We start from the raw sequence: 27,522 nt of genomic DNA on the forward strand, positions 1-27,522 counted from the left end.
GCTGGTGACCTGCACAAGTCCTGTGCAAAGTGAGGGACAGTACACACTTGATAAAAATGGCTCTGGCAAGGGTGGCTGAAGACTACCCAAGTGTGTTGCTGGCTGCAAGCCATGATCCCTGGCTTTCTTTGTTTTCCTGTAGCGCACCAAGCCTCAGCTTGACACCTGTTCCATTGCATAGGTGTGATATTTGGTATTTCTGGCAAGCGTTAGGTGTGAGTAACCCACATAGTGAGTCCCAGGATGCCGGAGGGTCACACACCACCATGCTGCCTGTCACTGAGAACCAAAGTGACTTGATCCATCACTAGGTTAGAGAGTCTTGCTTTTAACTGAGATAAATGTAATATGATTCTTTTCTGCTGTTTGGAGAGTGAGAGGATATTCAGACAAGAAATTGTATGTCTCTGATTTGGTTTTGATTAGTAAATCCTCACTCTAAAGAAGTTAGTTACTTTAGGTATTGAGCCAGCAGATAACTGCTTCCAGCTTGGCTTTGTAGAGCCAATGCTTAGGGTGACTAGGGTGCATAGGGCTAATATTGTTCTTTTACAATATTGAAACAAACAGTTTCTTCAAAACGAAACTTCTGACCAGTTTGGTGCTGATTTCTATATGCTCTGTGATATTCCATTTCAGCAAAGTATTCCTATAAAAAACGTGATATTATTTGTTAAATTTGTACCCCTAAAATTATGTAGCAATTTTTATGCATGGTTTAGGTACTATGTGCATAATAATGCTTTCAAACTTTTGATAATCAAGGTGACTTTTTTACTTGTTTTCACAGAAATATCTCTACGACCAAATATGACAGTAAAAGCTGTAATCATGGATCCAGAAATTGTATTTGTTGCTAATTTGACCAGTGCTGATGCCCCTGCCTTAAAAGTTTCCTTCCAATGTGACTTTTCTCTGATGTCTGGAGGGGCTGCACAAAGAATGACTGCTCAAGTGAAGGACTTCAAAGTGTTGGTCTGTGCCTTTCTCAAAGAAAAACAAGACAAGAATGTTACTACAGTAAGAAACTTGTATTTCATAATGAAAAATTCATGAGAACTGTTGGTAGGTGTGTCCTTTTAGTTGGCACATCCGTAGCACTGAGAAGATTCCGTTTTCATGTTACTGATTATTATGAAGATAGGAAGGGAATCTGAATCTGTGGTATGCCATTTAAAGAGAAATCTTTTATCAGAAGGTGCATAGAGCTCTAAAACCTGTGTAGTTCATTTGTAAATGAAATTGAAAGTTTGGTGAAGAATTTGCATGAGGAGTTTTGAACACTAAGAATACTTCCCTGCAACTTTGCTTACTACCAGTCAGTTGATTTGCATTTAGTTTTCTTAAGCATTTGCCTTTTTTTTTTTTTGACTATACCATGTTTATCTCTGTGTGTGGGTTTTGTTTTAGATTTGTTCTTTAAACTTTATGTCAAAAGCTTTTATTTCACTAACTTTTAACCTTCCAGTACAAAATTGCTCTTGTACAAATTTGGATGCTGGAGTGAGACACAGTAACGCTATGGAAAGAATGCTGTCACTATGAAATGTGCTGTTATTTTATAGGTTCAATATCCTTTTAGCCTATGGGATCAAAAAAATACAAGACCATTTGGAAGGATTAGGTTCCAGGAGATACCTTAATAACCAAGTTACATTTTTTAACTCAGGTGTTACGGCCGTGTTCTTTGGTCATGGAAAATATGATGCACGTTTCAGGGTTACAAACTGTGGTAGTAACCATAGAAGAACTTAGTATAAAGGTAAGATTATTAAAAATGTCTTTGGAAGAACAGGTGTGTTTCTCAAACAGCAGCTTGAGGATTTTATAATTTACGTATTGCTACTTAAAATTTTCCTTTTTCCCCATCAGTTTAATTCCAATCTTAGAATTTCATTCTTGAGCCTGTGGGATTGTGAGGGAGGAATTGGGAAATTTTGTAGGAAAGGAAAATAAGAGGAGCTCTGTGAATGGGTTCTGTTTCTTTATCTTGGAATTCAAATTCTATCTCTTATAAGGGCTTTAGATGCCGTGTACTTGCATGAAGAACCTAAGAGTTATTGCCATTTCCATTTATCATATATTTTGTATGTTAATCAATTTTAAAATATTTTGAGCTATAAAGGCTTGGGTTTTTTTTCTTTGTTCAAGATCTCGCCAATAATTCTGAATACTGTGATGACCATTATGGCTGCTATAAAGCCCAAAAGAACAGAGGAGGATTCTAGAGGAGCAACAGAAGTTCCTGAGAATTTGTGGCAAGTGAAGCCTATAGATGAGTGCAATGCTTGGTTTCTTGGTGTTGATGTAGCCACAGAAGCAACAGAAACTTTTAAGGACCATCAACATATTCTGAAACAAGAGAAATTTGACATTGTAGTGACATCAGTTCAGATCACCTTGGAATGTGGTCTGGGACATCACACTGTCCCTTTGTTGTTAGTAGAATCTGAGTTTTCAGGTGTTCTTAAAAACTGGTCCTCGCTGATGGAAGTCACTGCTGATATGTCACTGGAGGTATGTAGAATCAAACTGTTAGCAGTTTAAAACACTTGTGCACATTTCAAAATGTTCAAGCAACCTTTTAGTACACTTTCTATATGCTAAATTAATAAGAAGTTGAAATTCTAGTGCTCTTAGGAGTTCTTTAGTAGTCAGGCAAATCTGACAAAGCATTATGTGTTCTTTATAGAAACTTTGCAATCCATAGTAGATTTTAATTGCAATCGCTACTGTGGCATAATCTAGTGCTCTCTGTTTCTGTATTTTTTCTGCATATTCACTTGTAGCTGTATGGACAATGAGCTTGGCTTAGTTGAATATTCATATTTAACTCTTATTGTCCACCTTTTTTGTTTCTCTAGCATTGTGTTTCTTGAGGAAAGTTACGCTCTTTTCTCAAAATCTTCTCTGCATCTTGAATTGTAATCGCATTGTATTTGTTTTTCTGGCTATTGCAACTCTTTTTCCTAAGATATGGTAAATTCTGAGATGGTGTAAGGCTCTTACAGAGGCAGCATGTTAGCATTTCATACAACCAGATGTGCAGCTGCTCTGTGCAATAGCTTAAATACATCTTAGGTGTATTTTGTCAGTTCAGCAAATGTGCCTTATCTGTTCTGTACCGAATATACAAGAAGCCTTATTTCATCGGTAGATGTGTGTATTGTAATAGAGCATGGAAGACACGTGCCTATCCATAGACAGTGGGGGAAGGCACTGTGGTTCCAGAAGTGGGGAGGGATGAGGAAGGTCGCTGACAGGGACCAATCCAGAACTCTTTGGTCCACAACTTCTATTCAGATGCGCAGTGGCTGAAGGGAAATAAAAACTTCGTGTAGGCTACAGGTTAGATGAATTGTTCCAGTGGACCAGATTCAGACTAAAGTTTGCTCAAGTTAATTCGTATTTCATAGTACAATGAAGTACTTACAGCACTGACATTTTGTATCTCAAAGTCATTCTCTCAAACAGTTTAGGACAGGATAGAGACTGCATTACATTAAGTGAAGGTATTAAAATATTTGGAGTTACCAGACTGGTTGCTCTAAAAGCAAGCCAGTAGTGGCTTCTTGAAAAATGGTGTCACTTGCAAAAAAATTGATATATTACGCTACTCTGTATTAATTTTTGAAGCCATTTAAAAGTTGATAAATCTTCAAAATCTGAAATGAAGACTATTTTCTTATTAATGTTTTTCTTACTAAATGCTATTAGAAGGAACCCAGTCGTTTGTTTTTAGATGCCTTTTTTAAATTTTGATTTTTTTCTTTAGGTTCATTATTACAATGAAACCTATGCAGTGTGGGAGCCACTTATTGAACGAATTGAAGGAGGAAAGAAGCAATGGACTTTAAAGCTGGAAGTATGTGAACATACTTGAAACTAGGTGAAACAGTTTGACTAGGCAGCTATTTCCTGAAAGCTTTATGTGATGGAACATTGACCTTTCAAATGCTGTTGCTTTGAGGGAGCTATGCAATTTCACATGAAAAAAAAAAAAAAAGTCTTCAGACACCTTAAGCTTTTTCTGAAGAATGTTAAATTGTCCAGTGCATGGGCACAATGTAGCATGTAACCACACATACGGAGAGGGAAGAAAATAGCTTGCTCGCCTTCAATACTGATATAACAGTTCTGTGTTTGTGCAACATGTTTGAGATTTACATAGTAAAGTAGGTTTTCCTTTGCTCAGTGACATTATCAAGCATAGCTCGGGTTTTTTCCTCTTTTAACTTAGGAGGAAGTAATCCATGTGTTTGTAATTGCCTAATGAAATTTTTGTTTTAGATGAAGACTAACCCTGTCCAAGAGAGGAGTTTGTTGCCTGGAGATGATTTCATTGTTCTTCCTGAGCCACAAACTGCAGTTAACATCTCGTCGAGTGACACAATGAATATAACAATATCCAAATGTTGTCTTGCTGTTTTCAGTAATTTAGCCAAGGTAATCCTAACAGGCAGAAGGTGCCACATGATGTGGTTCTGTATGAAGTCCTGATTTTGTTTTTTAAAGAACTTTCTGTGCTGCCAGTCACAAGCCAATGACCATTTTGCAGCCCTGACAAATGTTACCTAGCAGGGCTGAGGAGTTATACTCTGATTAGTCCTTCAGGGTTAACAGAAAGGTGGTACTAGCTTTTGAAAGAAGCATTTCTGTGGTAGAAGAACAAATGTGCTTATGCAGGACTTAAAGAACAGTCTTGGAAGCAGGCTGAATGAAAATAAAATCCTCAAATAAACACAACCATTTCCTACAGTCCTTTTTCTGAAATATTAAAAGGAAAATTTACTCCCCTTCTGTCTTCTTAATAGAATACTGCAAAAAGTGTGTGTGTTAGGATTGGCCTTCAAACTATAGAAGTAGAATGTCCAGTTTATTGAAAACAATTTTTCCCTGTTTTTCTTGTGATAGTAGGTGTGCCTATGAATGTTCCAGGCTGCTTTTTCCCATTTTTTAAGGGGGGAAGAAATTTTGGTTACTAAAACTATTTTTACAGAATGTGACTTCTGCCTATTTATTTTTTATTTCTAAATGAACAACAGTTCCTTAAGTTAGTACTTGCCTATACTGTAAGTTTATATTGGCAGTCAGTTACCATGGCTTTTGTGTAGTCAAATGTTTGTAAGCATATTGTTTGGTTGAATATGATGTTATGTACATGGTAAATGTACTTGGGACTTCTGTGTCCCAGATTTTATTTTTCTCTTACACAACCGGACAACTGTAAAAAAAAAAAAAAAAAAAAAAAAAAAAAAAATTCCCTATGAGGAGCACGAATACTTATTGTACAATAAACATTTGCTGCAAATCACAGAATCATAATGAAATCTTCTGGAAGTAACCTTTGCTTCCTTGAAATACTACTTAGACAATGCATAGGTATTGCTATATATATGGTGGTTTTCTTTAAAATGGTAATGAGAACTGTCTCTTAAAGCCTATATATTTGTTATTGTGACTATCTATGACATATTATATATGTTGTTAATTACAGGCATTTTCAGAAGGGACTGCATCCACATTTGACTATTCCTTCAAAGAGACAGCACCTTTCATAGTGAAAAATGCCCTAGGTGTTGCTCTCAAAGTGCTTCCTAACTCAAATTTTCAGATAGTTGGTTCAGCTGAAAAAGGAAGCAACAATGATCTAGAAGTTGGTCAGAACATGGAACTGGAATATTCTGTTTTTGAAGCGTACCAACGAAGAAAGTTGTCTGCATTGTACCGACAAGAAAGCTTCGTCTTCTCTTTAAATTTAGGTATTATGCTCGTGTGTTTTGACATGTTGAATATGGGAAGATGAGGGAGTCAACATGGTTAAATTCAATGCGATCAAAATTCAGGTGAAGTACATTGTGTTGAAACTACTTTTGAGTACTGATGACAATTAAAAAAATTAAACCAGATTCCAAACTCCTTGACAAGATGTAAAATTCCTTCTCTCAGTTTTTTTCAGAGGGTGAAAAGTAAAATATTTTTCCCATTTTGGAAGAAATGGAAGGCATTCTAGTGGAGTCATTGATTGACCATCTTGCAGAACCCTGGGACACAGGCCTGTGGGTTCCAACTCCTGTTAAACAGGATCTTCATTTCTCATATCCCTACCACCATTTGGCTTTCTGTAGTTACTCACTTACTTGAGAGCAGTTAGGATTTTTCTGTGGTTTTTAGCTTTGCCAGAAAATACTCCTAGGAGAGTGGGATATAATAGCAATAACTACTAATACATAATCTGGTGTGTTTTGGTGTTTGGTGTGTGTCGGGTTTTTTTTTTTTTACCTTTCCATCCCATCCCAATGAAGGTACTTGGTCGTGTTGCATTTTGTGAACTCATGCAACAAATACCTTTATTTACCGTTTGGTGTATTTATTGTGCTATGTATAAATCATAATCTAAAGTTATGGTCTTCAAGAGTATTCTGACCTTAAAGCTTTCCTTCAGTGGGGCTTAGGTGCCATTTCAAGGTGGTTTTGCCAGAGTGCTTTGATCCTGGTAGTTGCTGAGTTTAGAGGACCTAAAGTGTTGTTCAAATAGAAAATGGTCATGTGATTGGTTTTGCCTAATTAAGACTCTTGTATATTTTTATGGCTTAGAACTTCAAGGATATAAAGAAGCGGTAACCATTCCCATAGCCAAATCAGGTCGACGACTGTACAACGTAAGAAGCCTTCTTGTCGATCGTTCAGACTCTATCATTGTACAGATAGATGCTATAGAAGGAAATAAGGTTATTACTCTACGATCTCCTCTGCAGGTAAAAAAACCCAACCAAACAAAAAAACCCCAACCAATCAACCAAAAAGAAAAACCTGAAAGCAGTGCTGTTTTCTGAGCGACTTAGCTTTTCTTACTTAATGCATTTATTTGAGATAATATTTTTCATAGTTACGTTAAGACAAATTAAGTATTTTACTCTATTTCTTACATGGTTTTTTTAGTCTTTATTCTCTGTGTGTGTTTTCCTCATAAACGAAAAATTGGGCTTTACTTTCAACTATTTGCTTTCTAGTGTCTTCAATGTAGAGGCTGAAACATGTACTTCTTATGTGACTTGGCATTTCAAGGATGTTTTTCAGGTCATGGGACTTAAAAGTAGCATAGTTTTTGCTTATGTTTGCATATTGTTCTGCTTCAGAATTGTATTTCTTACGAAGATGCATAGAAGTCTATTTTCTAGAGGAGTTTGTTTGAATCTACTAACATTGTTTTTCCTTGTTGCTATTCATACTTTTTCCATTAGAAATTTGTATTATAGAAATGTAATGAAGATTATGCATTTTGATCCTAGATCAAGAACCATTTTTCAATCCCATTTGTAATCTATAAACTGAGTAGAGACTCAAGGTCACTGGAGCCCATTGGCATATCCAAGCCGGAAGAGGAATTTCATGTTCCTTTACATTCATACAGGTAATGCTTTTCTGTTCTGTAGGGCTAATCTTTGTGAGACTGATGCACAAATACAGGATGAGCATGGAAGCTTCAGTTTGCACTTGGAATGCTTCCTGACTGGGCTAAAAACCCCAAATGGTACCTTGATTAGGTAATCAGTGTGCTCCAGATGCCCTTCAGAATGTTAGCAATTACTTTAAAATGGGTGAAGTTAGCTGTCAATGCCAAGCTCTTGTGTACCATTACCTGTCTTGTTCACATAGGTGCCATCTATATGTTCGGCCGACAGGAGTGTTTGAAGGTCAGTTTAAAGAGTCCACGACTTACATTGCCTGGAGGGAAGAGCTACATAGGAGCAATGAAGTCAAGTGCTTGTTACAATGCCCAGCCATGGAGACAAATTTCTTGCCTCTAATAATCAGCTCAACAGCTGTACCTGATGAACTAAATTTTATTTCAACTAGTGGAGAGGAGTGGGATCCTGCCTACATTATCCACCTTTACCCTACACTGACTGTGAGGAATCTTTTACCGTACTCCTTGAGATATTTACTTGAGGTAAGTTATTTTATAATTTTATTTGTAGATCCTTTAATTGATTTTTATGTAAGATTATATTAATTTAGAAGTCAAGGTGAATGTAGCATGGAAGATACTGAATGATGTTTTTTGTATTTCCTACTCTAAACGAATGAGTCAGCTGATTGGTTCTGGGAGGTGAGGGGTTTGTTTTTAATTTGGACACACTTGGCCAGTTCTACCTTGCTGCTTAAAAATGAATCCTGTACTGGATTGGTCCTTTCACTTTTACATTCTTCTGAGATCCTGTTTGTGTTTTGCAAGGTATCTTTATTTCACAGAAGCATAAGAAAAGAGAGAAGCATAAGAAAAAGCCTCTGGAATTTCTGGAACTTCACTCTCCATTCACAACTTTCACTCTCCATTCTGACACTGATTTTTTTACTGAGGACTATTGTGAAGTCTCCCTTGCACAAATTGGAAAATTTCTTTGCAGGATGCTGTTCAGACATCTTCCTTTTTCAGTATTTTCAGTATCTAGTATTTCTTCATGAAAATTGGGTGATTTTTAGTAAATAGAAAAGGCGTGAGGATTTAGAACTATCATCCTAGTTAGTTCTGTTTTGTCCTGCTCTTGTCATTGGCTGTGGCATTTATTTAGATCTTTTTTTTCCTCTTCTATTCAACATCTAAATGGCACTATTTCCAGTTTTCCTTACTTTCACTGTACTTCAGTACTCAGAGTGACAGAATGTAGAACAGAATGCCATTGCCTTGACCGACGAGCTGGAAACGAGTAATTCAAATCCATTTCTGAAGTCACTGTACCTGTAGTATGGGTATGTGGTTATTGTCGTCACATCCCTCAGCTAAGCAAGCAAGCCTGCCCACTGTTCAATACTGTAAAAAAACATGGTTTCCTCAGTAAAAATGAGGGAAGCTGTTGTTGTGGGATGCTACTGCTTGAGGAAAGCTGTGCTACTGAACAGTATGGCCCAGCTTCTGGCGTTCTGCCTTGGGTGTTCTTTAATGTTCTTTCAAGTCCTGGCTGTACATCTGCAGCACAGTCCAATTCAGTGTTGCACCCAATATTGTAAGTATATAATAAGAACTTATTGCCAAAATCCAGTGGAAGTCATGGAGGAGAGAGGGAGGGACTAGAGAGAGACAAGATACATTGCAACTAGTTTGCCTTCCTGAAATCCAGGATTACAGAGTCTTTACTGTCCTGCAAGAAAAGTACAATTGATCTCAATTTATTCATAGGATCAGGCTCAAATGAAAGTGATTGGAGACTGGGACACGTGGTGCTGAGGTATCTGAACATGTGCATCCTGCAAGAGAAGAATAAAATGTCTTTTTTCCAATACCTCAACTTTATATATTAAAAACTTAATTTACTCCTTTTAATTTTGCTACAGGGAACAGCAGAAGCCCGTGAATTGGTGGAAGGGAGTGCTGCAGATGTTTTTAATTCAAGAATTAATGGAGAAATAATGGAGCTTGCATTGATAAAATATCAAGGCAAAGACTGGCATGGGCATCTTAAAATTCATGAGGGGATGCCTGAATTCTTTTCTGTGTGTTTTTCGTCCCATTCTGCGACAGTGATGACAGTAGACATTTATGTACATACTAGGCGAACTGGAAGCCGTATTATCTTGTCTGTGTTCAGTCCTTATTGGATAATCAACAAGACTTCCCGTATTCTCCAGTATCGAGCTGATGACACTCATGTGAAGCATCCAGCAGACTACAGAGATATTGTTTTGTTCTCCTTTAGAAAGAAAAATATTTTTAGTAAAAATAAGGTATGCATGTTTTAAGTGGTGATTGTGGTGATGGTTTTGTAAATCCTGCTCTGAGGGAGGGAAAAAACAAATGTTTTCTCGAAGGAATTATTTTGCAGTATTTAAATCTGTAGGCTTTCATTTGGCTGCTGCATTCTGGTCGTTCATGATGCTTTTTGGACTAAGAAGGGAAGGCAGGTAGACAGAAACTCTATTGCAACTTTTTACAGGGCTCACAATACATCTCACCGGTTCCTTTTCATTCTGGCCAGGATCTGGCTGGTGGCATAGAGTGGTTAGGGCTTGGAAAATCAGTGGGTACCCTACCAGAACACTGTTTCTTTGGGGAGAAGAATTTCAGGTAGATACATAAATTAGGACTGTGGACTCCCTTTAGAGTCAAAAGGAAGGTTGCTTTGAATCTTCCTGTGGGGACATTTTCCACTGAATAAGGAGGAATCACAGGCTCATGTTTTATTCAACTAAGTACTTTGACATTTAAAACAAACAACGTAAATATTCTGTCCTATGTTAAACATACTAATTCGGATTTTATTTTGACGTGATGTATATACATGGTCAAATGAAGAGTACTGCAGTAGAGGATTATTTTCTGAATTGGCCCTTCTTTCCTTTTAAATATCTTTCTTCACCTAACAATAGTTGAAGAAATGGTTGAAGAAACAGTTTTGACAAGGTGTTCTTTTGATCATTTCCTCTTTTCAAGTTTGTGAAGCACCACAAAATTGTAGCTTTTTTTTCCCATCTGCATGTGTGCTGTCATGAACATAAGAGTCAATGAGGACTCCTCCCTTTCACTGCCTTGTACTGTAACATCTTTCCGAGAACTTAGGCACAGACTAATGAATCAGAATATGAATAGTGATATTACACGCTTAAGCTTATCGTAACTTACAGAAGGTTTTAAAAGCACCTAAGTGTTGTCTTCATACTGCTACATGTGATATAGTTGCACTCCATAATGCATGAATTACAAAATCAAAATGAATTTATAAAGTACTTTCCATGTTGTTCTCTTTGGTCTGTAGATCCAGTTGTGTATTTCAACTAGCACTTGGTCCAGTAGCTTTTCCCTTGATACTGTTGGAAGCTACGGATGTGTCAGGTGTTCAGCTAATAACATGGACTATCTGGTAAGATGGGTTTCTGTGTTCTGTGAAGCTCTCTTGGAGTTCTTTTGGCTTGACTTCTTTTTTTCCTTAAGGCCTTTGTTTCACTACTTACACTGCTTTTAAATCATGGAAATATTTAACATGTAGGGTAGTAATTTTTATGTCCCAGCTATTCAGATCTGCAAGTAGCTTCACCAACAGAAGTTTCAGTGTAATTCATAAATATGTAGTTTAGATAACAAATATATAGTACTAGTCTGTTTGAAAATACAATGGTGAACTTGCGTAGTGGAGATAAGCATTTGCATTCAAAATTCATAATTGTTTACAGGTGGTTTTAGATCTCAGTAGCCTTGTCTAAGATTACACTTACACAACTAAGCAAAATAAAGAATACACTTTATAATAATATGCAGATATGTGAGGAGTTGTGTTTCCATATACTCTTTAACTGATCTTTCATGATAAGATTATTTTAGATTGTCTTGATTTACTGTAGAGGGATTACTTTTGGATTTTCCCTACAAATACTACAGCTACAAAATGCTACAGCTAAAACTGTCTCTTTACCATTGTGTTATTTGTGTCACCTAGTTTGCTGCGTTTTCCTGCATGCTGTTTGATTCATTTATTACAGGTGTTCAGGAGTGTTGTGTTAGCCTTTGTAATTACAGTCATGTTGGCTTCTCTTTTTCTTCATCTTGACTTTTCTCTTAAGCTGGTCGATAGTTTGCTGAAATCATCCTTGTTCAACAGGTTGGAGTCAGCATCAAAATGAGCAGTTTTAACCTTACCAGGATAGTTACCTTCACTCCATTCTACACAATAGCAAACAAATCTTCTCTGGAACTAGAGGTTGGAGAAATTGGTCCTGATGGTTCTTATCCAACTAACAAATGGAATTATATCTCAACTTCAGAGGTAATATTTTGTGGGGGCTTGTTTGTTTCTTTTTGTTTGTGTGTTTTTTCCTTTGGATGTTACTGTAGACAAACAACTGGTCTCTAGGTTTCACTTCAGGAATAAGCAGTTCTCTCACAAAAGCTCTGTCACTTCTGAGGGTGTGATGTGAATACATCACATCTCGGGGCAACTTGAACAGCAGAGGTGGCATATGTTGGTAAATTAATCAAGTCCTTCAGTTTAGATAATTTACTAAATGTAGATAAGATGTTCATCAGTAGATATTGGGTTAAGAACTAAGGCGTTTGAAATAGTCACACAAGACTTTCTTTTACTGCTGGCTTACTATATTGAACATATTACCAACTGTTAAAGTCATGCATGTTTCTTGTTTTACAGTGTCTTCCATTTTGGCCTGAAAGCTCATCTGGTAAACTTTGTGTAAGGGTAGTTGGCTATGAAAGCTCCTCCAAACCATTCCTATTTCAAGACCAGGATAATGGTACTCTGCTGAGGCTGGAAGAATTGGTGAGACTGACTTTGTGTGGCCTGTTCTTAATATTATTTTTTTAGCTCCATTGACTCGTCAAGATCAAGAAGATTGAAACCTTGTGCCTAAAGGTGCTGGGGCACTGCACTTCAGTTCTGTTGCATAAAAAATGCTTATGAATCAAGTTTGCAGTGTTGTTGATGTTTTCACAGCTGTTGGAAGTGGTCAAGTTGATTTTATGTTTGACAAGCTTATAGGAAGCTGAAGAGCTCTATTGCTATTAAATAAAAAATGGTATACTATACCTCTTAGTATTTGTTCTTTTGCAGAGGGTATTTCTTACATGCCTTCAGGGTTTTTAAATAGTTATCCTAAAATAGAATATATTTTTTCTTTTCTTGGTAGGCTAATATATGTTGGAGACACATAGTTCGTGGCTAAAATAACTTATGACTCAATTAGTAGAATCTTATTTCAGAACTCACCCTAGTCTAGCGTTAAGGAACGTGCATATAAATGTAGCATGTTCAAACAAGTCTTTGGAGATAATGCTTATCATAATTAGCTTCAATACAAGTGACTGTGAGGATAATCTAGCTCTACAAGTTTGCTGAAGCAGTTTGAAAAAATGTTTTCTGGAATAAGATGTTATCAATCATCTGGTATTCTGTTGATGCACTTAATTAGAATACTGGGTTATTTTCTTCAGTGTTCTGAGATAGTAGATGGCTCAGCTTTTCAAGAGAATCCTTTGTAGTACTGTATGTAGTGAGGTTTTACTACTACTGTGTAGAGTGCTAAACATAATTTCTCACATCCCTTTGTGGGCTGGAGAATCTGTAAGATCATCTTCTTCAAAGGTAGGTGTGTCCCCTCCCACCTCTCCTCCAGACCTTACAGCACAGCAAAAAACGTCAGTTTATCTTGCTAGGCAAGTGTTGAAGAAAGCTACCTGAGGAGACTGTCCACAAGGGGAAGTATGAGGCACCTCCATTGTATAAGCAAATGAAAGAAATTGTGCTGTATGTGTCTGAGAAATATCTTGCAAATACATTGGAAGAAAGCAGGTTCTTGAAAGCCATCACAAAGATTTAGGATGATTTGTTTAGAAGTCTAATCAACAGAACTTCTCTGCTCAGTGATCAGTTTGTTAATACGCTATTGCTGTAGTTGTCTTACCTTTAAAAACTTGAGTATATTTGTCTAGGGTAGCCTTGCAGGTTTTTTTAAGGAGTATGCAGGAAATTGCAGATTTAAATATAACCTCAAGTTTTGTAGCAAAGAGTGAAAGGAATGCTTGCCTGTACTTCTTACTGAACTCAGCCTAATAAAGTAATTTTAAAAAATGTTATAATTTGAATGTAATTTTTCAATTAAGTTAACAAATAATTTGTGGATGCTACTGATGTCTGTCTTAGGCCAGTGACCAGTGTGTTTGAGTTTACTAGGTAATGTAGAGTACATGTCCTTTTTTCATTTGTAAGAGGCCGGTGAAAGACTGATCTAAAAATGACAATTTAGTCTGTTCTAACTTGAATTTGGGCATAGAAGGAATACTGAACTATTTGTCTGACTTCCTCTCCAGAATGGGGGCTTACTGGTAGATGTGAATGTTTCTGAGCATTCTACTGTCATAAGCTTCTCGGATTACCATGAGGGAGCTGCTCCAGCTCTGATTGTTAACCATACTTCGTGGGACTCTCTCAGATACAAACAGAGGTAAGTGAAAGAAAAAATTCAGCACTGGTGGTTGAACCAGGGGGTATAGTTTCGGAAGGAAGTAGTTTTCTTTTACCATTACGGCACCTTGAAAAAGAAAAACCACCTTGTTCTTTATCATATTCTTTTAATCAAGTGTTTTATGTCTGTTTTTAAACAGTCTTCATAGTTTGAGAAAGTGGAAAGAATAAAGTGAGGGTATAGATGTTATTAGAGCTCCCCTAGAGCATAGCAACAGCTGGACTGGGAACAGATGGCACCTCACGCCAGGAGCTGGAGGGGTGCAGTCTGTGGCACTGCGATCTGCTTGCACCACTTCCATCCGTGGTCTGGACCAGTGAACACTATCATTTTACTCCTTTTCTTTTAACCTGCAGTGGATTGCAAGAGGAAATGGAGTTGAAACCGAAGCAAGTGTGCCTGTTTGCATGGACAGATCCAACTAAAACAAGAAAATTGACTTGGGGCTACTCCCAAAATTTTGGTGAACATGACCTACTTAAGGTAAATTTCAGAAGGGGAGAAGTAAATGCTGAACCAATATAGGACTTGAAGTCTACAATTATCTGGGAGAGAGCTGCTTCAGTAGCTGCATCTGTCTTGTCTTATAAGAGACTTCTGAGCCTGCTTTTGAGTAGCAAGATTTTAGGTGTTTAGATTAATACCATTGGAGGATTGGACACAAACACCACCTGTGTTTTCTCAATGGTTTGCTTGGATATTACAGAAGAAAGATAAAGTATATGAGTGTATCTAAACAGTACAGAGGATGAATAATTCACTGATTTTTCTAGCAGTACAGCACTTGGCTTAAGTGCGTCCCTAAAGATGGAGAAAACCCCTGATTGTTGTGACTCTCACTTCCTATGGGAAATGCTTGCACAGAGCAGAAAATTGAGTTGCTCACTAAGAGCTATTTTGGTGTTTGTAACTTGTGCAATATTAAAGTAGGAAAATGTGTGAAGTGAGGGCAAAATAACAATGATCAAGACGGACAATGAGTGAGGGAAAGAGGGAAACTGTAACTAGAAGCAGAGGTGAGTCTATGAGAAGATTGGGCAAGTATTTTGCTAAAGAAAGAGGAAGCAGCATTGATGGAGGAAGATTTTTCTCACTTAACTGAAATGCAGGCTAAATAAAGTCCTGTGTGTCTGTCTCAAAATAGCAGCCCTCTTGCACCTTTTACTGAAATCTGAATTCTTCAGAGCTGGCTTGGTTTTTGTGTTGGCTAGGCACAGAGTGAAGGAAACTGAAAATGTTGGTAGCCGAAAGTGGAAAACAAGTCTGTTTCAGTTATACTGGCAGTGGACTTAGTTTCTTATGACTGAACTCTGACATTTAACCAATTAGACTATGTTTTACTGTATAAGTACTTTCTTTGGTCACATTTTTTACATTTAAAACTGGTTTTAGTTTCAAACTGATTTTCTTAATGTATAATTATGGTTACATTCGTGATTATTTTGGCCTTTCGAGAAAAGGGCTCTATCTCAGTTTTGCCTCTCAAATTAACAAATAACGAATACCTGCGCTTGAGGAGCAGAGATCTTAATCACTGTGTGGTTTTACTGTTTCATACTGTTATGATTTAATGCCTTCGTTCCCTATCTCCTATGATTCTGGTCTCTTCTTTTGCTGTGAAGACCTTTGTTTCCTAGTAATTCCCAACATTATTCTCATGCACAAATATTGCTGCAATGCCTGATTTTCAAAATGAAAAAAAAAATCTCAACCCTCACGTTGTTTCCAGTGTTGGGGATACAAGATGCCATCAAATCAGTATGATGCCGTAAACTGAAAAAACAAGAATATTGAGTTCTGGTTTGTATGTGTCCCAGTAAACTTGCTTGCTTATAAACAAATACAGCAACGTCATGGATCTAGTCCTGTAATATATTTATTATATACATTTTTTTTCCCCAATACAGGATGAGTGTGGCCAATTCCCTTACAACGCAAATACTCAGATACACTGGGTGTCTTTCCTGGATGGACGCCAACGAGTGCTGCTTTTCACAGATGATGTTGCATTAATTTCTAAAGCACGACAAGCAGAGGAGCTGGAGCAACCTGATCAAGAAATAAACTTGTCAATCCATAGTCTTGGACTTTCTCTTGTCAACAATGAAAATAAGAAAGAAATCTCTTATATAGGGATAACCAGGTACTGCACATGGAAGCCTTAATATTGCTTTGAATAATCAAAATTTGACAGCATGTCATAGTTTTAGCAATACAGTTGAGTTCAAAGGGACATCTTTCAAATGAAATTCATATAAATGAAACTCCTAAAAATAAAATTAAGTACTGCCTTTATTCTACTTGTGCAAATGGAATAAATAAGATTTAACTGCCTCCTTTCTTAGCTTCTATTAAAAAAACAAATAGGGGGGTTTTGAACGCCTGAAAAATTAGGATATCTTTTTACATGATTTGTATGCTTAAGAAAGGTTTATGTAGTTTTATCTTGTTAACCTTCTTATTTTTCTTGCAGTTCTGGTGTTGTTTGGGAACTGAAACGGAGGCAAAAGTGGAAACCATTTAATCAAAGGCAAATAAACCTGTTGGAACAAGCCTATCAAAAATATCTTTGTAAGAGTGCTTTCCAGGCTTCTGCTTGGCATAAACTAGACGACAATACTGAGGTATGTTTTGAGGTTTCAGTGTTCAAATGGTTGCAGAACATGTGCAACAGTTAAAACAGATTTCATTTTTGCTAAGTAAGGATAGATGCTGTGGTAAGAGAAACACAGACAAAAAGCAAGCTCTTTTTTGGAATAGTTTCGCCTTTGTGTTGAGGTGATACTGAGATAGTATTGAGGTATTTTCCAGACATATTTTCTTATATTTTTAGGTGAATTTTAGTAAGGTTCCAATGGAAATGCGCCTCCCGGTCAGATGCAGCATCCGGCGCAACTTTCTGTCAGGAATTCAGGTTGAATTTAAACAGTCGCCTCACCAAAGAAGCTTACGGGCTCGATTGTATTGGCTGCAGGTACCGTCTTTCATAGTGTTCTATCAACTAAACAGACAATTAAAGGCTTTTATTCATTTATATGAAGTATCTCAAACTCTTACATATGTGGTGCTCTGTTCACACATCATAGTAGCAGAGGCACTTTTCCGTTGGTGGGAAAGTTCTGCAGAACTGCCATCCCAGGTTTTTGCAAGTAGTGTGAGGAAAAAAAAATCCACAATTGTAGCTTTCTGTAAAGCAGGGTGCTATGACAGAAAGTTTATTTCTAAAAAGAAGTGTTTTAATGTTTTAAATCAAACAAAAGCCTCAGCCTGTTTCAAAATTTGTTTACCCTGGTTTGCATATAGTCATGTAACCTTTTATTCTAGAGACTGTGTCTATAGGTTCTGAGATCTACTGCCTAATGGAAAGTAGATAATGGACGTTTAAATACTCAAAAATAAAATGCAATAATATATTTGTAGGGAGGCTTAACAGTGAATTAATGTGTAACACTTGCACCCGATTAGCATACTCTAGTCAGTGCTAAGTGTTGCTAAGCAATTTAAAGGGCTTCAGCAGGTTTCTGGTGGGAAATATTTAGTACTAGAGGAAAGTGATGGTGAGAAGTCATCATCATCATTGTCATCTTCATCCGCATGTGCTGCACTTTAGAGTTCCACAGGGGAGGGTCCTCATTGAGGACGCTGTTGATACTCTTTCTGACCAGCTGGTGGTGAAAAGTTGTTTCTTTCCACTTTTATTTTGAATTTTTTAAAATTTTTGCCTGAAGGTAGTTTTCAGTATTACAGTCAATGTATACCGTCAAATACAGACCCTCTAAATGAATCCGTTTGAGTGCGAACCTGTGTAATCATCCCTTGTGCAAGACTTTAACCAGCTGACCTTTTATAACTAAATAGGTAACATTCCAAAATAATTTCAGCCTAATCCTATTCCTGTCTTCTCCTTCCCCCAAAATAAAAATGACATTCTTCTTGAACACAATCTAGAAACAAGTTTCTCTAACCTTCTAAAATGGAAATAGTCTTTGATTATTGTGTTGTTAAAATATTCCAGTAATTATGCAATATTTTTTTAGGTTGATAATCAATTGCCAGGATCAATCTTTCCTGTTGTATTTCACCCTGTAGCTCCTCCCAAGTCAATTGCTTTGGATTCAGGTAAGAGAAAGCCTTTAGTAATAGCAGATTTATTCAGCCTTGAAAGTAGTAACTTGACGCTGGATTTTTTTTTTTAATGTATAGTTACTTTTTTTTTTTCTATTTAGAACCAAAACCCTTCATTGACATCAGCATCATCACTAGATTCAATGAATACAGCAAAGTACTGCAATTCAAGTGAGTTTAACAGTGTGTTGTAATACAGTTTGAGATTTAATGCATTGTAGAAGAGAACCTTGTTTTAAAGTTCAAGTTCTCCTACCCAAACAACTCTTGACTTTGGATTGAGTTATTACATGTCTCCAGTGAAAACACCTCATTCCAAAGAAACTTACTATTACAAAGTAAAGACTGACCATGTGAAGGGACTGTTGTGCGAATTCTTCAGTAATCAGAATTATTTTGCTCTTGCACTACAATATCAGTTCTCTGTCTGCCCGTTTGCTGTACAGTGCTGGTTTATTTGGTGCTGTAACAGCAGACAGCTCATACAGTCTGTAATGCAGCCCAGTGCAGTGTGTTCTGTTGTGAAATGTATGTTCTTTAGTTAACGTATCAGTGTCTTGAGTTTTCATACTAAAAATATAACATTTGAGGATGGTGTATTTCAGTAAAGTATTCAGTAATATGACTTTTGGAGAGAGGCAGTTGGATAAGAGGAAGAAATATGTTGTTTAGGTGATGCTGCCTGTGAAGCACATGGAATCATAATGTGTGAATAGAAGAAGTATTTGGTGACGGTTGATATTTTTAGGTAAATTTTGGGAGTATTAAGATAGGAATAATATAATTCTAAATAGACAGTTGATATTGTAGAATGTAAGTTTTAATATGCAGCGTTGCATAACAAAACTTCATTTATATATGGTAGGCATGTGATATTTAAATTAAACTTCTACAAGTATACACTGTTTGGGTTTTTTCCCATTTTAGATACTTCATGGTTCTTATCCAGGAAATGGCACTGAAAATTGACCAAGAATTTTTAGGAGCACTTAGTGAACTTTTTACTCCATCTACAGACCCAGAAGCTGAAAGGCAAAGGGTAATGTATGAAAGAAACTGATTTTTGCCACAACAGGGCCTTTATGGTACCAGTGTTGTGACTTGTCTAAATATTTTGGCTTAATGAGTGAATATTGCATTTGACAACAGTGAATAAAAGGACTGTAAGATAATTTTCAGAGAAGCATGGGGATTTCTGTTAAATGTTGGCTGTGAGCATTACTAATTGGCGCGTTTGAGTAACTAATACTTGGGTATGTGTATCTGTTTTCTGCTCTTTTAATGTTTCATTAATTGATGACACAGTTGTTTCAACTGTGGCTACGAAGTGTTGAGGGTGGTAAATGAAATAAGGTTAGGGTTTATAGAGTGGGCTTCTAATTGTCAGTCTATAGTGTCTTTTGTCTTCAGAGAGCAGAAGGAACATATTTTCCTGGCTCAAAGTTAAGCCTTACATAGGTGGATAGTATTCAGAAAGGTCATATTTGGTTCTAACATGTGTAGGAGAGTTCATACAAATTTCTTTTTCTTAAGAAATTATATTTTGAGATGTATAAAAATTCTAATTTTGTAAGGCAATACAAAAATGCAAAATGCTCAGGAAGTTAGTTATTTTACTAGTATTTTAAGATTAATTTAGAAGTCATACCTGGAGGAATTTAAGGGAATATCAAGTGAAATAGCATAAATTGGAAAAGTCACTCAGAAATTGTTGTGGGGTGTTTGTGATTTCTTTTTGTTGTTGGTAGTTGTGTGGTGGGGGTGGGGGAGTGGGGGGTGGGGGGTGGGGGTTGTTAATTTTAGTCCTGGCTTAAATAAAAGTATTAGTACAGCTATGATCTGTTATACAAAAGTAATTAATCTATTTGCAGTTTTGGAGGTGTTGGCTGCTTAACTAGTTAAGTAACTGTTTAGTTACATTTGGCTGTGATTATTTTTACATTTATATACAATTACATATATTACATATGTAATTATGCTCTTTCCTATGTTGAAGAGATAAACTTCTGTTCTATTTTTTCTTTCTTTTTTTTAAAATTAAACCAGTCTGAATTAATTCAGAAAGATGTAGATGCACTTAAAACTGAGCTAATGGAGTATTCCTTAACAGACCTGTCAATGCTCAGCTTCTTTGAGCATTTCCATATTTCTCCAATTAAGGTATGTAATAGAGATAATTTTGGTTAATAAATTCCTTGATATCAAACATCTCTTCCTTACAGTAAATCCATCCTCTGATCAGCCTTCTGAGTAATTGAGGTATTCATGTTGTCTTCCTAATGGGGATTTTTTTAATGTTCTCTAGAACTTAAGAACGTTTTCCAACGTAGTATTAGGTGGCCATGAGTACAAACAGGCCCGTAACCATTGCTAAGTGTGAAGAGTCAAGGGTTATAGTAATGAGGAAAGCGAGATAAAATGATGGCCTTAAGGTGTCCGAGTAACGTATGACAAACCGCAATAAAGTACATTTTCATGGGCCCGTCTTCATGTCCCTCTTGAACCAGTTAGATTTTTTTTTTAGAGCAAGGGAAGAAAGTTTATATGTTATTCTGAATCTACAAAATGCTTCCCTAAGGCTATCGGATCGAACAAGAATTTAGAGGAAAAAAGCCCCAACACAACACCTACTTTCTTTTTCTTTTGATTGAATGTATGAAAGGCAGACATAAACCCCAATACAGATGATTAAATTCTGTCACTTTTTTTCAACTTTTTCCTTATTTCACCAAATACACTGAGATTCTCGGGTTTTGTTTTCTTGCATGATTGTGCTTATTAACTTATAAGAATATGAAGCCAGGGAAAACACTAGAGGAACGAGACACTATTGTGGTATTTTAACATTTTCCTCTAGCTAGTCTGATTAAAGTTGTTGAAGAAACTCTTGTAAGTCTCTTTGGTATCTTTATGTGAAATGTCTATACCTTCTGCCTGTTAAGTACAGGAAGAGGCTTATTTTTCTCTCTGGATTTTTTTCACCTTACTTCAGTCACCTGTCCCAATATTCTAAGCCACTGGATAATAAGAAAATGGGGAGCCTTGAAAAAGTCAAATCATACAGTTTAACTACTATAGAGAGTAGAAGGGAGCAATATTGATTATGGTGGTGAACAAGGGAAAAGGAAATAATTTTCTGTTGCGTTTTGCACCCTTAAGAAAAGTGTGTGGATATTCTTTAAGAAAAGTGTCTTGTTGACACTAAACAATCCCATTTTACAGTGTTAGAGGTTCACGTATTTCCCCAGAAAAGTGACTAGTTGCAAAAATATACACAAGCTAGTTAAGTAAATTGGACTTTAAAATATACTGGGAATTAACCTACAAGTTATTTCTCTCACTGTTAACAGAGAAGTTTACAGAAGTAAGCATAACAAAAGTTAAAGTTCTATGACAATTTGATGCTTTTCTGTATGGAAATATAATTAAATATGTAATCAAAGTAATACCATTGTAAGTTCAAGTGTGTTTGTTGAAATTGTACATTTCCTCAGAGTAAAAATACACTTCCTACTGTTTTACCACTGGTTTGTTTACACGTGCACCACACAGCCTGTCTTATTTGTCTTCATTTCTCTTGTTTTACTAATTCTTTCTTGACAGTTGCATTTGAGTCTGTCTCTGGCTTCTGCTGGAGAAGCATCAGATAAGGGGGAAGAAATGGTAGCTCTCCATTCTCTGAATTTGCTGTTGAAAAGTATTGGAGCTACTCTAACAGATGTGGATGATCTTATTTTCAAGTAAGCTAATAAAGATTTCTTTTTCATATTTTGAATAAAGCTCCTATACTTTGACTAGAATAAATGTGTACAGTCTTTGGGGAAAGGGAGGAGTGGAGGAAAGATGGAGTTTGGTCGTCTTTTTAAGAGAGCAGGGCTTCAGGATTGTCTGAAGGAAGAAAGAGGAGAAAGAGGAATAGTGTCTGTAACGTGATTACTTGTCTTTCAGACTTGCTTTCTTTGAAATTAAATATCGGTTCTACAAGAGAGACCAGCTGATGAAGATAGTTGTCAGACACTACAGTGAACAAGTAAGTTCATTTAGTCAAGCCTTTGTGTAAAATTCTGAGCAAATACCTTACAGAATGTAGAAAATAGGAAAGGTGAATACCTCTAAAAGCTACTAATTTATTATTTCATCGTACTGAAGTAGGAATCTGGTGGTACATTACAAAACTGTAAATACAAAGGCGTCCTGAAAATGTGTTTAGGAATTTAAAGTGGTTGCTTCTGTTCTTTTTATTGATGTTTTTCTTGACCAAAGTACTCCAGTACTTATCCATACATATACTACGTCTTTTGCGTAAGCTTGTCTTCATTCTAGTAGGAATACTTAGTTGAGTACTCTAACAGCTTACTTGAATAGCTAATTAAAAAATTTACCCACCTTGGGTTCTAATATGGAACTATGTGTAACATCAGCTAGTAACACTGCTCTTGTTTTTGCTTTTTTCCCCGCTGCTATTATTTAGCTCCTGAAACAGATGTATGTTCTCGTACTTGGCTTAGATGTTCTTGGAAATCCATTTGGCTTAATCAGAGGCTTGTCCGAGGGAGTCGAAGCTTTTTTCTATGAGCCGTTCCAGGTATGACTTCCTGGTTCTTCCACTCTGTATGAGTAGTGGCTGATTGCCTACACTGGTAATGGGTGTGGTTTTATTGTCATTGTACTCCACACCCTGAACAATTAAGAAAGTAGTCATTCTTTATGTTAGCTTAGAAGAAATTAACACATTCAAATGGCCTTACTTTCATCAGTATAAAGGAATTGCTAGTTTTTCTTGAAATGGTTGCATACATGTATAGTTTTCTGCTATTCAAAGCAAGCTTCGTTTTTTAGGGTGCTGTTCAGGGACCTGAAGAATTTGCTGAAGGCTTTGTAATTGGTGTTAAAAGTCTTCTTGGACACACAGTTGGTATGTATCATATTGTTACTGTTTTAATCAATTAGCTTAACTCAGGGATTACATTTAGATTTTTTTTTCCTTCTTATTTTCAAGGGAAAGTTATATTTTACAAATATCTGTATGGTAATTTTTTTATGAGTATTTAATTTTGCCAGATACTACTGCCCATATTGGTAATACAAATCAGTCATACCTAACTCACTTGAGACGATGCAAATGCCTGTTTTGTTGACCGAGCAAGCGAACTGAGAAACATTGCATGTATAACTGAATTTGAAAGTACCTCTAGTGGTCCTAATATCTGGAGAAGCCTGAGTGTTCTTAGGACCAGCTACTGTTACAGTTACCTTAGATTTTTATTTGGCTTTGTGTTGCGGTAATTAGAGAAAATATGCTTCCATCCGGTACGCTCTGTAACACGTATGGAAGTAATTTAAGAGTTACGTTTTGCTGTATTTATGGATTTCAGGCCAGATTCTGGAGTCTTCTCATGGACAACATGTGGTAGTTACTCTGTGTCAACTGGCAATATCTAAACTGAATATGAAGGACAATCGCAATGAACTTTGTGGCTACTTGTGTGTTGTCTGCCATTACATCGTGAAAGAACAGTAACTTTTGCTTTCTGCCGTGTTCCATCAGGTGGTGCAGCAGGGGTGGTGTCTCGAATCACTGGTTCTGTTGGCAAAGGCTTGGCTGCTATTACTATGGATAAAGAGTTTCAGCAGAAACGGAGAGAGGAAATGGGGCGGCAGCCAAAAGATTTCGGTGGCAGCCTGGCCAAAGGAGGAAAAGGCTTATTACGGGTAGGAGTTTGAAGCTGAGGGTATGATGTGCCAACTCTTAATCCAGGCTTGAAAATTGTGTGGAAGAAAGTTTGATAATGTCGTCTTTATCTGTTCACGAACTAAAGAGAAGAGACAAAGAGGCAGTCAGTTTATAGCAGACTTGGTATACTGCATCAGCTTTAGTGTTTGAGGTCATGTTTTTGGCCAACCTGAGGAAATTAAGGTAGGATCTGAGAAAAGAAAAGCGTAGGAAGTAACACCAATTCAGACTGTGAGTTATATAAATAAACAAGTAGTTACTTAGGTTCAACAGCTGTGTTATGTAATTAAAGGAACTGCTCCCTTTATTTGCCTTGTAGTCAATTCTGTCATTTAAGTCAGTTAGCTGTGAATTACCAGCTCTGGGCATGTGCTGCATAGTGGAAATATCTTCCTATATGCTGAGGTCTTGTAAAAGCTGACAGGTTTTGACTTAAAAGAATGTGAACATAAAGGAAGTAGAATGTGTATGAAAGTAAGTACTACATTAGGTTGGAGAGATTTTTCTGAAATAGAAGCTGCACAACCCCTATATTTTTTTAAAATAATTTAAAGTTGGGAACCTTTTCTAGTTGCTGAAAGACCATGTCTATTTTTAGTTAAAATGTTAGGTATGAGACAAGCCCCATGTAAACGATTACTTAGAGATCTGTGTTACCTGGATGCAGATTAAATCTTCTAAAAAATTCAATCACTTTCCACTTAAAATAAAAACGATCAACTTATTTCTAAGTAATTATGAGTAATAAGCACTGTGGGGTTGTTTCTGGTACCGTTTACTGAAAATTTGGAGGTTACCTCAGTGGATTTTATTCTTCTGCCCTGGTGCCATTAAACTACTTGACATTTAAAGTCTTCCGGAGAGGTATTTAATCTTGAATATTTGGTATCACTCACTCATGACTGGGAATTCTGTCAGCTCCCTGTTAGCAGTCAAATAGTAGCTCTCTTAATTATTACTAGACTGATTACGTAAGATTTGTTAGTCTTTCTTGCCAGCATAAATGTTCAGCCATTTAAATTTCCCTCTCTTTTCTTTCCCTCAGTTACAATTTTCTTAAAAATTTAAATAAAAAACCAACCAAACCAAACAAAACACTCAGCCAAACAATGCTTCCAATGTTGAACTTCATTATAAAGTTTTGAAATGAAGCATGAGAGACAGCTGGTTATCCAGTTGGACTACAGCATTCCTGTTTCGAAGTATGAACTCAATTGTCATTTTCTTTTTAGGGTGTTGTTGGAGGAGTGACAGGCATAATCACTAAACCTGTAGAAGGTAAGCCCTGAGGTTGCACTGCACTTCTTCAGTGGTTTCCTAATACTTCACAATTTATTTTGTAATTTTCAGAAATATCAATCTAAGTGACCATATATGTGACTGTATATGATGATACAGTTAAACATAGTTATAACTGCTACTGACTTAGTGTCTTTTCAGCCTTTGTATGAATTAAGGAATGATTGTCTTTATGACATATCTTGTTAGGCCTGCTGTAGTACCCAATTTATTGTTTAAAGCCAGAATAAAGATAGTAAAAATAAAAAATTAAAAAGCACCAATTGAAGAAGTTTTTTGGGACTCCAAGGGTTGCAGGAATCTTAATAAGCAAATTTGGTTTTGTGCCTGAGATCAGTATTTATGTTTGTAAAGACTTGTCACTTCATTAGTATGATAGATGATGGAAAAATACAAGATAAAATGCTTTTTATTGAAATACATGTAAGAGTGATTTAAATGTTGGAGGTTGTGTTTTATAGGTTATTGGCAGATATTTTGAGCTGTAGTCCTTATCTCATTAGCAGATGAACACACATGCTTTCTAAATGCTTTCTTGGCTCTTCCATGGTTATGTATCACCAGAAACATGGCATCTAGAGATACAAATAGTTAACTTTCGTTATATTTGTGCATCTTAGAGTCTTCAGATTTTGTTATTACTGTTAACCTGTAAAAACTCAGATTTTTGGCCTTCAGTCCAGAGTGAAAGTGTGAGAAGGAGAATCTAGTTAACATCTCTGTTATGCTGGCTTTGGAGGCTGGTAAGGTGCCAATTGAACAGCAACATGTCTGACCAGACAAGGAACCCATGTGTGACTTTTCACAGAATTTTTTTATAAGTTGTCCTCAGTTGCTGTGGGCTGTTTCCAATACAAAACAGTTCCAGTGCAGCCTGGAGCAGTAATGGTTTAATTCTTTGGTTAATGGCTTCAAGGAGGTCATTAAAACAATTTCTTTTTCTGTTCATTTTCTTTTAAAGGGGCTAAAAAAGAAGGTGCAGCTGGATTCTTTAAAGGAGTTGGAAAGGGGCTTGTAGGAGTGGTAGCCCGCCCAACAAGTGGCATCGTAGACATGGCGAGCAGCACCTTCCAGGGAATTCAAAGGTAAAGTGTCAAGAGGATGTTTTGAAGTACTGTCCAGATGTTGGATATCAGTTGGTAAAATGGTCCAATAGTGACATAATTATTTGTGTTAAATACAATATGCAGGGGCCGAGAGATGTCCAGTAGCCTGTAATGAATGTATTTTTTGATGATCTTTGGAAATCACTGCTTCAGAATTCGTCTTCCAGTGTTGTAGTTCAGATAGATGATAACTTGTCCGTTTTCTCCCTTTACTCCCTCCCTGATCAGCAAATAGTTGAAAGATTATGTGTAAATTTTGCTTCTGAGGTAGGTTTGTGTACTGCTGAAAGCAAATATCTAAATATAATTTAAACTGAATGTAAAAAAATAGACTTGAAACTTTTTGAGAGAAACTTTTCAGTTTGAAATGTGGTTAGCAGTGCACATCAGGGACTTTTTGTGTTTTAAAGGGGACCTTTGGAAAGTGTGTTAATAAACAGGAGAACCCTTAGTAAATTATCCATGGTTGGGAGTAAACTCCAAGTTATTCTGTAGCTGTCTATTTGGCTAATGTTACTTTGAATTTATTACTAGCAGTATGTCTCTACTCTTTGTTTCTGTAGGGTGCCTAGGAAGTGTAACTGGGATATGTGGCAAATGAAGGGTGACTTTTTAAAGATAAATTGGTGAAACTCAGAACTGTAGTAAACTTACCGGAATACTGTTCCACTGTCTCTGGCAGGGTGGCAGAATCAACAGAAGAGGTATCTAATCTCCGTCCTCCACGTTTCATTCATGAAGATGGCATCATCCGGCCATACAATAGGGTGGAAGCTGAGGGTTATGATTTATTTGAGGTATGACTTGCTTTTTAAATACAGTTAAAATTCTCTTAACTGCTGGGTTCCATAAAGGATTGTGTTACAAAAAACCTGCCAGGGATCTGTGGCAGTTGTGATCTGTAGTAAAAATTTGCCCCAGCCTATTTCATAAGGCAAACGTGTGTGGCAGAGGAGACCCAGTGCTTGTAGGAAACTGAATGCAACAAGAAAACTGCAGTATTGCTGTTACATGTATCTTCTGCACATTATGTTCTGTAATTGCTTATCTCATGCTCTGGAAGGAGGTAGTAGGATTAAGATTTGAATATGTGGAAACAAGAAAAACATTTTGATCCTCAGTTCTAATATTTTGCTTTATAACAAAGCTGAGTCTGGTTTACAAACTAAGCAACTTTTAAATACAATGAATAGAGCTTGAATTGTTTGGCATATAACATAACTACAGAAACTCTTTCTATGTGGTATCAGCAGTTTAAAAAACTGTGTGAATTCTCAGAATAGCACC

General features: G+C 36.6%; 1 protein-coding gene across 3 annotated transcripts in view; it reads left to right on the top strand.

Annotated features, from left to right (window-relative positions):
• Positions 1-27,522, top strand: part of VPS13C (vacuolar protein sorting 13 homolog C) — a 93,957-nt gene that overhangs the window by 54,213 nt on the left and 12,222 nt on the right. For all 3 annotated transcript variants that reach the window (XM_065641993.1, XM_065641992.1, XM_065641994.1), the window contains 30 exons: positions 791-1,020; positions 1,670-1,762; positions 2,152-2,517; positions 3,776-3,865; positions 4,291-4,446; positions 5,498-5,762; positions 6,598-6,758; positions 7,293-7,414; positions 7,660-7,954; positions 9,337-9,726; positions 10,755-10,859; positions 11,595-11,759; positions 12,141-12,269; positions 13,817-13,950; positions 14,328-14,454; positions 15,879-16,114; positions 16,445-16,595; positions 16,805-16,945; positions 18,009-18,090; positions 18,198-18,267; positions 19,024-19,135; positions 20,143-20,256; positions 21,700-21,836; positions 22,045-22,126; positions 22,568-22,681; positions 22,936-23,011; positions 23,645-23,808; positions 25,063-25,108; positions 26,091-26,214; positions 26,918-27,032. In XM_065641993.1, the coding sequence (XP_065498065.1) occupies positions 791-1,020; positions 1,670-1,762; positions 2,152-2,517; positions 3,776-3,865; positions 4,291-4,446; positions 5,498-5,762; positions 6,598-6,758; positions 7,293-7,414; positions 7,660-7,954; positions 9,337-9,726; positions 10,755-10,859; positions 11,595-11,759; positions 12,141-12,269; positions 13,817-13,950; positions 14,328-14,454; positions 15,879-16,114; positions 16,445-16,595; positions 16,805-16,945; positions 18,009-18,090; positions 18,198-18,267; positions 19,024-19,135; positions 20,143-20,256; positions 21,700-21,836; positions 22,045-22,126; positions 22,568-22,681; positions 22,936-23,011; positions 23,645-23,808; positions 25,063-25,108; positions 26,091-26,214; positions 26,918-27,032 (4,592 nt within the window). The remainder of the gene's footprint in view (positions 1-790; positions 1,021-1,669; positions 1,763-2,151; positions 2,518-3,775; positions 3,866-4,290; positions 4,447-5,497; positions 5,763-6,597; positions 6,759-7,292; positions 7,415-7,659; positions 7,955-9,336; positions 9,727-10,754; positions 10,860-11,594; positions 11,760-12,140; positions 12,270-13,816; positions 13,951-14,327; positions 14,455-15,878; positions 16,115-16,444; positions 16,596-16,804; positions 16,946-18,008; positions 18,091-18,197; positions 18,268-19,023; positions 19,136-20,142; positions 20,257-21,699; positions 21,837-22,044; positions 22,127-22,567; positions 22,682-22,935; positions 23,012-23,644; positions 23,809-25,062; positions 25,109-26,090; positions 26,215-26,917; positions 27,033-27,522) is intronic.

This window comes from Caloenas nicobarica, chromosome 10 (genome assembly GCF_036013445.1).
Source record: "Caloenas nicobarica isolate bCalNic1 chromosome 10, bCalNic1.hap1, whole genome shotgun sequence".
NCBI lineage: Eukaryota > Metazoa > Chordata > Aves > Columbiformes > Columbidae > Caloenas > Caloenas nicobarica.